At 36.1% G+C, this 12,214-nt stretch overlaps 1 protein-coding gene across 1 annotated transcript in view; it reads right to left on the bottom strand.

The window, feature by feature from the left end:
• Nucleotides 1–12,214, bottom strand: part of LOC129222269 (probable cytochrome P450 49a1) — a 34,898-nt gene that overhangs the window by 20,340 nt on the left and 2,344 nt on the right. Inside the window, exons 2-5 of the mRNA XM_054856749.1 lie at nt 11,391–11,603; nt 8,034–8,265; nt 5,561–5,748; nt 3,813–4,008 (exon numbers count right to left, since the gene is read on the bottom strand). Of these exons, the coding sequence (XP_054712724.1) occupies nt 3,813–4,008; nt 5,561–5,748; nt 8,034–8,265; nt 11,391–11,583 (809 nt within the window). The 5' untranslated portion in view covers nt 11,584–11,603. The remainder of the gene's footprint in view (nt 1–3,812; nt 4,009–5,560; nt 5,749–8,033; nt 8,266–11,390; nt 11,604–12,214) is intronic.

Raw genomic sequence — 12,214 nt, 5'->3', positions numbered from 1 at the left:
AGGTGGGGGGGGGGGCATACGAAGGCCTACCCACTTTGGGCCCTCCCTCCCCTATTTCTTGTTGAATAAGTTTAAATATTTTATTTCCTTCTAAAAATCAAAAATTTCGTGTTCTAAAAAAAAAAAAATTCTGGAAAAAAAAATTCCCCCCAAAAATTTTGATGGCGCAACTTGCGCCATAATCCCCCCCTGTGGGCACCCCTGGTAACAGTTAAAAATCGGTTAAGGACAAGGGCATATATATAAGGAGTCCAGGGGCCCCGGGGTCCTCCCAAAATTAGAAAAAATTATAGGTAATAAGTAATTATTACAGGGGATTTTCGAAACTAGGTGCACCAAACACTGTTAACCCCTGCTAATTCCATTACCGAGCAATACCGGGTACGGGAATGCTAGTATATTATATTACGATGATTCAAATAATGTGTGTAGTTGAATAGGTAGAGTCAATCTAAATAATGTCCCACCATGTTTAGTTTGGAAAATTGGCAAGCGGACAGCTACACAATTCTATCTGAATGAGTCCAGAAGGAGAAAAGAAGAGGGGATTTAAGCTCGTGTTTCGTTTATTTTGATGTGTCCCTCCTTTGAGTTCGGCAAAAATGGCATCCCCGTTAATAATCAGATGTGTCAGTTTCAGCCTATAAACTGTATGTTCACCTTTCCATCTATTTGGTGATCGAACAATACACAGTGAAATCTACTACTTTAGATTTGGTGAAAACTCAGGGGTGCTCACAAGGGGGGGGGGGGGGCTATACCCAATTTCAGTTGTGCCATCAAACTTCGGGATGCGGGTAATTTTTTTAATTTATTTCTCGTTTTTTTTTTTTTTAATTTACATTATTTATTTTATTTCATCCTTATATATTATTTCTGTAGCCTGTTTTTGGTTTCTACGCGAGATTTTCCTCAATTCTTGATCGATTTCTTTGATTTACACCTTATTTTAAAGCTTATCGTGCTGGCTACTGACGAAAAATAGACCCACGGTCTAAAAATTGTTTCTTTCTGCCAAAAAACCTGTTTCAAAGAACCAGAATGAGATTTTCGTTTAAATTTATAACTTTAACTTGCACGATGACCGACAGAGCTGAATAGCTTGATCGGCAGAGCGTTCGCCTGGTAACCAGGAGAATAAGTGTTCGGGCCTACGTCCGGACAATCTGCATAAAAAAAAAGAGAAATAGCGCGCATTAAATGAACACTTAATAACAATGAATATCAAATGTGAGGGAGTAGTATAGATGAGATGGAAACGCTCTTTGCTGTTATGAAAATTTGATGCAACATGGAGCTTCATTGTAAGGCTTTTTTTTTTTTTTTTCAGCTTTGGCTTCGGTAAGAAAATTAAAGCATAGAGTAAGCGAAAATATAAGTATCAGGTTTAAGATTTCAGACTACAATAGAGTTGTTTTTTGTTCAGAAAAAAAAAAAAATAAATCGTATATTGAAATATAGATTCTTCTAATGAGTTTTTGACTCTTTGTACAAATAAAAAAATTACTACCTCAATTTGAAGAGTAAACTACATTTTTTTCTTCTTTTCGTAAAAAACAAACAGCTTATATTTTTACTACATTCGAAAAGCTGCGCTTAAAAAAGAACTTAGTTCAAATTATTTTGTATTTTAACCGTGCTGTTAAATGATGAACACGTGCTGACATCTAAGTCATAACGGTCTTAGTTGCCTGCGATAACAAATTGTAAAAAATTTCAAAAATAAAAACGCTTCTAATCAATATCTTATCTTATATATTATTCCCCTCTCATTTTAAAACTTATCAGGCCGGCTAATGACACAAAACAGACTTACGGTCGAAAAGTTTAGTTTTCGGAAACGCCCCTTGCTGTTGCAAAACCTTGATGCAGCCTGAAGTTCTTATGCAGATTTTTTTTTTTTTTAAAGCAAAGTTCTAATACAATTTTCCAATTTTTTACGTCGCTTTCGGAAAAAAAAAAAAAATTAACCTGTGTGGTTGTGTGTGTGTTTTTTTTTTTCTTTTTTCTTTCTTTCTTTTCTTTTCTTTTTTTTTTGAATAAATCTCAAAAGCACTGGACTTAGTTGTTGGATTAAATTGATAATTTTCCTTTTCGGTAGAGCATTCGGCTTTAAACTAACTGAACTTCGGGCAAGGTCCGACATAATAGCAAATTTAGATTAATATTATACATTACATTTACTCATAACATACAGCAGATAACACACGTAATAAAATAAATGCAATGGGAATGCTACTTGGTGTTTCGACTCCTTTATGCAGGCTACAGTTATCAATCGGATAAGTTGACTGTTAATCGAAGGGTGTTCTTACTTTTTTTTTAAAGCTTTGACTCCATCCAAACCACTAAGCATAAAAAAGTATTAGATTTACCTCAAAGGAATCCTTTTCGTGCAAAAAAAACATTTTCATTGTATGCGGAAATGTAGATTTTTCTAATAGCAGTGTTCGACCTTTTGTACAAATGAAAAAATACTACGCCAAACTACGAGTTTCACCCACTAAACCTTTAATTTTTTATTCGCGCGAATACGATATAAAACATTCAAATAATTATCAACTTCATTAGTAAGAAATAATTTTCTACTCCTCTGCTTTCTGCTGAAAAAGAAATACATTTTGTCTACGTTCGAAAAATTACACTTAAAAAACGGACTCAGTTGAACTGGCTTTGGCTTGAATTTTAAGTGTTCAATTAAAAGAGAAACGTGCGGGCATTTAAGACGTAACGGTTAAAACAACCTGCTATGTGAAATAGTTCAATATTCAAAAATAAAAACACTTATTTTCAATCTAATTTATTACTTCTGTAGAATGTTTGTTTCAATCGCTACGTGAGATCTTTGTCATTCTTTAATCAAATTCCATGCTTTACGAATAATTTTAAATCGTATCATGCTAGCTAATGCCAAAACATAGACGCATGATCTTATTTTTTTTTCGGTAAAAAAGTCTTTTGCTGTTTTTTACTACGCATTCCTTCAATGAATATATTTATTCGAAAAGGAAGGCACAATTGCTACGTTTGTTGAGGTGTTGGGCTGTTAATCAGAATGGCGCCAATTCGAATCCGTGCCAATAAATATCTCTTTAATGTTTCTTTTTTTCCCGTCAGATGCTCACATGGGCAGGACTGTATTTGCCACAACCTGTTTTTTCACATGCACAATTACTGCTTTTTCACGAGTCACTACTCAGTCACACATTTAATGATATTTGTGTTTGCATTGAAAGTACGTAAAACAAAAAGGTGAGCGATGATCAAACTATCAAAACGTTGTATTTAACCAGATTTTGTAACTGATGTCTTCAAATTACATGCCTTCTCTTGTGCGCTTACTTTTTTCCGTTTACTTTTTTCGATTCTTCTTCATAATGTTCTTTCTTTGATATTTTTAAAGAGCGAAATGCCTCATGAAACGGTTCGAAGCACAGTGCGGAGTTCCGCACGGGTCGACTAGTTTTATTTTATTCTGTTTATATTTTATTTTATTTATTTAGTTTGTGTGTGAATGTTATTGAGGGTATAGCACAGACTTTTCTAATGAAATAATAATATTAATCACTAAATAAGTAATATTTTAAAAAAATAAACAAAATAAACAAAGAGAGCTAAAAAAGGGAAAGAAGGTTGAGATTTTTTTTTTTTGGGGGGGGGGGGGGTTGCGCCATTGACCTTGGGAGAGATAGGCACCCTGTGAAAACTTGTAATGCTATTAGTCACCACTCAAACTTTTGGCTTTCCTTTGTTATAATTGGATAAAATGCTTTAAAATGTCAGAAATATTTACAGTTGAGGTTTAACCTTACTTGTGGAAAAAGTCCTGCGATTGTGCAAGCTTTTTGTAAGTAGGAGTGTTGAATATTTTCCACCATGGGAACCCCAAAAGAGTGTCAGCAAGAGCCTGCATGGTGTCATCCGCTGCTTTGGACAGCTGGGCGCTGTTGTCGGTGAGAGCCTGGTTCAAAAGTCCAAGACGCGTTCCGAAACACACGAAACCAATAGCTAAAAATGAGTGAAACATCAATAACACCAATCAACAAGAGTTTCACAGAAATAAATATAAGCAAAGATACAAATAGGAAAAGCATGATCACTGCATACTTAAAATACATCACCAGCTCAGTTATTCCATCACTGATGGAATAACTGAGCTGGTGGTGTATTTTAAGTATTTCTGCCTTAGCCCTGGCTTAGGGCGGTAACTTACTACAAAATGATCACTGCATGCTAATAATACGTGACAAAGATCACTTAAATAGCTAAAAATGAGTGAAACATCAATAACACCAATCAACAAGAGTTTCACAGAAATAAATATAAGCAAAGATACAAATAGGAAAAGCATGATCACTGCATACTTAAAATACACCACCAGCTCAGTTATTCCATCACTGATGGAATAACTGAGCTGGTGGTGTATTTTAAGTATTTCTGCCTTAGCCCTGGCTTAGGGCGGTAACTTACTACAAAATGATCACTGCATGCTAATAATACGTGACAAAGATCACTTAAATTGCTAAAAATGAGTGAAACATCAATAACACCAATCAACAAGAGTTTCACAGAAATAAATATAAGCAAAGATACAAATAGGAAAAGCATGATCACTGCATACTTAAAATACACCACCAGCTCAGTTATTCCATCACTGATGGAATAACTGAGCTGGTGGTGTATTTTAAGTATTTCTGCCTCAGCCCTGGCTTAGGGCGGTAACTTACTACAAAATGATCACTGCATGCTAATAATACGTGACAAAGATCACTTAAATTGCTAAAAATGAGTGAAACATCAATAACACCAATCAACAAGAGTTTCACAGAAATAAATGTAAATAATTGAGGGCAAATAATTTATTAATCGTAATAGAAGGTGACTGACTTTTTAAACGTAAGATCGGACCACTACCTTCAACGAAACATACTTATAAAAGTTTTTGTACAATAAATAAATAAATACCTTTCTTCAAAAAAGAAAGAGAAAATGTAATAACGTTGAATCACACAAAATTTGCAGATACTGTGTACACGTTTTTCGGGGTTTCAAGGAAACCCTTTTTTAATGCAAAAAAGTAAGTTTTTGGATGCAAAGACATAAAAGCCTTTTTAGGATGTCTTTACATCGAACAGCTCATCTGTTTTGCATTGAAAAGGAATTTTGCCCCGAACCCTCCTCGAAACATGTATTCCAGCAAATTTAAAGCGATTTAACGTTTTTATATTCTCTTTTATTATTTACACTTTTCCACATTTTTCGTAGATGTTGTACATTTTTGTCCGCCACAGTAGGTACGAAATGCATTTTTATATGATTAAAAGTGACTTATTATACCTAGACTCAAAAATTCCTATTTTGCGAAGATTAAATTTCTCCAATCAAACACAGCTTTACAACCAAATGTAAACATATGTCATAATAAGCATACTTTCTCAACTTCATTTGTTTTTTAAGTAATAAACCATATTTCGTGTAACTATATCACTAAACAAAGTTAAATAAATGTCAGTGAAATATTACTAGCATATATATATATATAGTAAATTTTAAAATTTACCTTCCTCCGTAAATCGATAAATTTCTTGTAAAAAATCAGGAATATGTCCGTCTGCATCTTTGACAAGTTTTATTCTATTAACAAAGTCCTGTGCAATCTCGGTTTGCGCAGGCAAATATAATTGAGCAAAATGAGGTCTCATCATAAAATTAATGGCTTCTCGAAGTCGACGCCATTCATGGCCATTTCTGAAAGAAACGAGAATTTTTAAAATCAATTTAAGCAAGCAGTGTATAGTAATAAATACATAAGTCGTTATGTATAGGTTCTTATTTTTATGACTGTGTGTGTTTCGACAGTACGCAAAATACATTAATTTAATGTTGAATTTATACGGTTTGTCACGATTCCGTCCGATGTTTGGAAAGCTTATTAAAATAAACAAATTACAAATACAGCAACAACGTTGACTTTACTGGCGAAAGTCATTCTGCAAGTTTTTTTTCCTTCACAAAAGCTCGATAGGTGAATGTTTCGTTATGCGGCAGATATCAAGTCCTAATTCTTCTGTCACTCGCTGTGACAAGTAGCGATCAGTGGTCGTTCATTTTCCAACAAGATGGGACACCCCTCTATGGTCTGACTACACTGTCAAAACTACGGGCGCCTCTGGAAAACAATTTGACTCCCTAGGGTGAAAACACGGTGCCTCAGGGTGCAATGGACGCTAGGAAATATGATCAAGGTAAATGACGCTAAAAAATGTGAAGACGAACCTCCTAAAAGCAAGGGTGATACGTTGGCGCATGCGCTATGACATCGTTCAACCACAATCAATGGCGGACGAAGGAAGTAACTGCGCAGCAGATGCACTTTCGCATTGAATGAAGTACGAAATTAGATTTTTGGATCAGAAGCAGGAAACAGGAAGGGTGAAAATGTTCTGCCATAGGGTTCCATTTTTCACCGCGGTGCACGCTGAGTTAAGGGTGCCAGTTTACTACCCGTGTTAAGGGTACAAGTTCAGCACCGGCATAGGGTGCCGCTGGTGAACAAGCTTTTCACCCTTGAAAGGTGCCAAATGCAACCAGCAGTTTTATCAGTGTACCGTGGCCACTGCCTCTCCGGACCTAACACCATGCATTTTTTAATAAATGGAATTATGTCAAGGATCGTGTGTTTGTGCCCACTGTGCCACATGGTTTACAAGATTTCACCAAAGGATCCCAACCGCATTTGCTACCTTTGATCATGACATGTTACAACAAGTGAAACAAGAGTTAGGTTTTTGACTTGATATCGAGTGCAACACGAATGTTTCACCTACTGAACGTTTGTGAAACAAAATTTCTACAATATCTTTCTCCAGTAAAATTAACGTTGTTGCTGTAGTGGTAATAGGTTTGGTTTAATAGTCTTCCATCAGAGTGGTATAGTGGTTATACGCTGGTCGAGAGGTGCAAGTGGAGTCAAGTGAAATTTTCTGAAGACAGTGTGAAATTTTCGGAATTTCGACCCCTCTCCCCCGTAAAAACTCTTCAATTATGTATACAAAAATCATTGATAAAAACCATTTATTTATTTTTTTTAAGACCAAAATTTTCGGAAACGGCAACCCAAAATTTTCAGAAATGTTGGATCATAAACACCCTTGCGGCTGGACCAAATGCGCAGGTTTGAACCTGCCTCTAGTCAGTAGACTTTCAAAATGCATAAAATTGACAGCGTCCTTGCGGTATGATTATGCAAAAAGTTTCTCGAGTACTCGTTGGAATACTCTGAACAAAATCAAACTCCTAATGATGAATGGAACAGCATCGCGTTTATATCGAAATACAATGCGAAAAATACTTTCTAGCTTGTCCAGTAGATTTAGCAGCAAGAGTCTAAGCTACTACTTCCTCTACTGGAAAAACTAGGGCATTTTAATATTTTTTCTGCATAAATCTAGTGCTGTCCCATTCCTCTCTTGCAGAAAAGAAATTTCAAACCAAAAATAGTATTATTTTATAAACTAATTCAATTAACTTTTTTTAGGGTGATTATACGAGTTACAACAAAGATCTTTCTTTACCCGCACATCGCACTTCATTTTAAAATAAATCTCCCGGGCTAGAAGACGTATTAAATTTAAAGTTTTTTACATTTATTCGGATTACACGCGACTTTCGCTGAACCGCGGTTACCGTGCCACCGCGGGTAATCGGGAGTTTATTGTAGTTTTACCTTAGCCCTTGCTTAAGCACGGTAACTTACTGCTTTTCCAATACTTCCATGCTAAGCACAAAAGTCGTATCTGCACTTTTTGTGAAATTTGAGTTACGGTCACCAGGTGATTCTTTGTCACATATTTCACCTAAATACAACGTTTTACGGTCATTTGCCAATGGGAAAGTTGAAAAAAAAAAAAAAATCTGAAGAAGGTTCATCTGAATCAAACACATGGTGGCTCAAAACTTTAAACGGCAATTTCTCCTTTTGAACTCAGCTGCAGATACCACTTTTGTTCTTAGCCCGGCAAAATAGTACTTACTCCCCGACAAGACCAGCTGATGAGTAAGTGTCCTTCTTTTTCGATCTGTAGAATCGCAAAGCCTCAAAAATTGGTCTTTGGGGATACCGACCATCCAAAGCCAATACTTGCTGGATATCCTCCGGGCGGAAGAGCAGAACCAATGATATTCCAACATCCAGTCGTACTATAGGTCCATATAATTTATACAAATCTTCATAAGCGTCATACAGCTTATCAAAAGAGTATGGTCCTGGAATTAAGAATGATTCTTAAAAGAGTTAAATAGTTAAATGAGGCAGTGATAAACAAAAGGACGTTTATATGAGGAGATAACATTTCCGGGCTTATTGGCCATGGTCTTATTGGAGTAGAAATTCTCGTCGTTTCGGTTTGCTTTGCTGCAGCCATCATCAGTGGTTTGAGTTTGGTGAGACTGATTCCTGGCTTCCGTGGCTCCGGTATTTAAGAAAACTGCTGCTGCTCTACTGGTCCTGATTGGGAGGCGTTCTCAAGCCGCTGGTGGAATAAGGTTCCTGATTGGATGAGATTCAAACCGCTGGGTGATCCTGGTACCTGATTGGATGGGATTCACAAGCCGTGGTGGCTACCGGTTTCTGATTGGATGGGACCACAGTATGTTTTTTCAATCAGGAACCTTATTCCACCAGCGGCTTGAGAACGCCTCCCAATCAGGACCAGCAGCGCAGCAGCAGTTTGCTTAAATACCGGAGCCACCGAAGCCAGAAATTAGTCTCACCAAACTCAAACCCCTGATGATGGCTGCAGCAAAGCAAGCCGAAACGTCTGGAATTTCTACTCCAATTAGACCACGGCCAATAAGCCCGGAAATGTTATCTCCTCATATTGACGCCGGCCGTGAAAGCCTTAAACAGTATTAAATGGACGTTTCTGAACACTTTCAAGTTTTGAATAACACGCGTTTAAAGATAAGGTCCTAGGTAGGCTTTCATTGAAAAGTTTTTCTAAATCATCCTGTATAACAGCACCTACCAGGGCTTCTAGTACTATCTCTTGCCCCAAGACAAAGAAAGGAGAGGTTCACTTACCATTTTTACTGGTTATCTCCAACCCAACTTTGTAATTTTGCCACTTACACATCCCTTTTGCTTCTCACTGCCTCAAATGTAAAACTGGAAATTTAAAATAAATATACCTATGGTACGTTCAAAACTTAAGATATCTAATACATTTGCTACTAATTCTAGAAACACGTATTGCAATATTTTGTATTTTGTGCTATGCAGTATTTATTTTATTAATCAATCAATTTTTGAATTCATACTCTCAGTCCACTCTCCCTGTATTTATTTATATAGCTTGTTCAATTCCTGCAAACTGAATTTTCATCTACTTCCTGTCATCGGATTCTTTAAAATTTGGTATGCGACCTCAGAGCCACCAGCCCTGTCTACTGGTCAGAGGAGTCTGATTGCAATGGGGAGGTTCCGGGTTCGAATCCCGACTCGGGCATGGACGTACTTTCTCTCTCCTGTCATTTTCCTTTCGTTGTATGAATGTGTTGTTATGCTGTGAATGGTGCCTACCCTATAAACGGGTTCTTATGGCATGTGCGTACTGTGGAAGTCGGACTTATACCAAATTACGGTACAGTTGCAAAAGTGAAACAGCGAACCCCAAATTGCCAGCCTAACTGGCACAGAACAACAACAACATGCGACCTCAGAGCGTCGATGACGATGCAATATTCTTTAATCAAATTAATTTATTAATTAGCCATTAATTGCTCGTTTATTTGAATTTTAATCGACATTTTTGCATAAATCCTCTAATATGAGGAGGAAAAAAATTCTCGCACAAGTTAGAAATAAATATCCGTAAAAACCCCTGTTTTTTCTGTATCCGATTAAATTTGTTCCAATGTTCCAAGATGCACGCCAATGTTCTGTTCCAATGCCTTTTTTAATTTTTTAAAGCAATTTAAATATTAGGGTGGATCATCGTCCTGTGGTGAAAAAAAAAAAAAATCTACTGATTTTTATCGGGCACAGCACGAAAAAAGTGCCAAAAGATGTTTTATAAGGTTTTTTTTTTTTAAAATGATGTTTATTCAGTAGGAATTGATTTATTGTTATTATTATTATTTATTTTTTTAAAAATGTAATATGATTTTTACTTCATTTTCTCACAGAGAAACTTCCACTTTTATATAAATTAGAGTAGATGTTTTACAATTGTTAAATATCTTCTCAAGAAAGTCAATTTTTCTTCGGTGACTTTGCATCCAAAAAGCTCACGCCAGTTTGCATTGAAAAAGGGGCTCCTTGATGCTACAAAACACGTGTCAGTTGCTGATTTCTGCTTTATCACAGTTGTTTACATCTGTAAATTATTTCTGTGTCTGTCCTGTATCAGTCTGTCTCTCATAAGTTGAATTCCCACAGCTGAGGGCAGAAGTGTGCACAGAGGGGGAGGGGGGGGGGAGAGAAAAGGGAAACCTGTTGGCCCGGGACCGAGCTTGAAGGGGACCCAAATTTTCAAAATGTGGGTGAAATGTAGAGACGTAGGGGTAAATAATATGGAGGGGATCTGTAAAGGTCATTTGGGACGGGCTCAAAATTTCTGTGCACTCCCCTGGCAGAGGGTTAAACGATTCCATTTGTTAAAATAGGGAGGGGGGGGGCAAAGCCAGAATGGTTTGCGATAACGATTACTGGTGCTGTGCCAATCGAAGAATTTGTTCGCTCAGGGGTGCCCTCCCCCCTCCCCCAAGTGCAATATAGTTCAAATCCCCCCTCCCCCCGAAAAAGAAATTATCAACCCTCTTTTCCTTTTTTATTTTAAGCTCTCTTTTTTATTTTTTTTTTTTTAAATTTGTATTTATTTATTTATTTATTATAATAATAATAATTATACATATATTTTTATTATTTTATTAGAAAAGTTCTGTGCTACGCCAATGACATATAAACTCACACACATACAAACTAAATAAAGTAATAAAACAAAATGTAAACCGAACAAAATAAAATAAAATAAATAATTTAAATTAAAAAAATCAATAAATAAATTTAAATAAATCAATTTGAAAACATTTTAAAAAATCCCCCCCCTCCCTCAAATTTTGATGGCGCAACTTGCGTTATAATCCCCCCTCGTGGGAAACCCTGCATTCACTTTCAAACCAAACATTTAAGTGAGAGCTCGTCCAAGATCAAGCTTCAAGTTACCAGAGACACACAATACAAGAATTGTAATATTAATAAAAATGTTTCATTTGCAGTTAGCTGATCGGATAAGAAATGCATCTGACAGTTTCAAAGCTAGAGTAGTTAATGGAAAATTTAAAAAACATCATAAGTTCTATTTAATTACAAAATAAGGTTGCAAACTTACCAAACTTGCTGAACAAATGTAGGTGCCCTATAAGAGGCAATCTACGTGGACCAGGAATGGAATCGAAAGACTTAATGTTGCATTCACTTTTTTCTGACGCAACTGTAGTTTCTTGCCTATAAAATGACGTACTGGAAACAATTTTTTTGGCATCTCTGAAGCTTCTCAGAAATCTTGAGTATGAAGCAAACATTTCATCAATCTTATATCGTTCTGACAAATAAATATGCAAAAATTAAGTTTCTTACAAATTTGGAGAAAATAAATGTTCATTAAAAGTTTCTACAGTCACTCTCATTCCGAAACTGTTTGAATAAAAGTCACTTTAATAAAATTCATATACAGTGGACTCATTCTCTATTCTGAACACTCATGGGATCGAACAAAAGTGTTTAATTTGTAGGGCTTTTCATTATAGAGGGAGACTGGATAATGTATGCATATGTAATCTATTGCATTATTGGAATTTGTTCAGTATTTCGGTTGGTGAGCTATACCAGTTACTGAGATAGCGGCATGGGCTCATATAGGGGGATAAGTGGAGCTCAAGCCCCTCCCCCTAGAAATTAGGACTTTCTTGCTTAATTTCAACATTTCTTCTCGAGACATTAATGAATAAGTTATAAAAAAAATATTCAAATTTTAATAACCTTAATTTGTACTGAAATCATTTTCCATGGGAAAAATATCTGAGCTCCCCGGCCTTAAAATTTTGCATATGGGTGCCTATGAATAAAGGTGCTTAGTTTTGGATTGGTGGCTTGCGTATTTTTCAATTCAGCTCAGTAGGACCTTGATTCTTGCATTTATTTATTTCTTTTTTA

This window comes from Uloborus diversus, chromosome 5, assembly GCF_026930045.1.
Source record: "Uloborus diversus isolate 005 chromosome 5, Udiv.v.3.1, whole genome shotgun sequence".
In the NCBI taxonomy this organism is placed as follows: domain Eukaryota; kingdom Metazoa; phylum Arthropoda; class Arachnida; order Araneae; family Uloboridae; genus Uloborus; species Uloborus diversus.
This window is presented reverse-complemented; position numbering and strand designations above follow the sequence as displayed.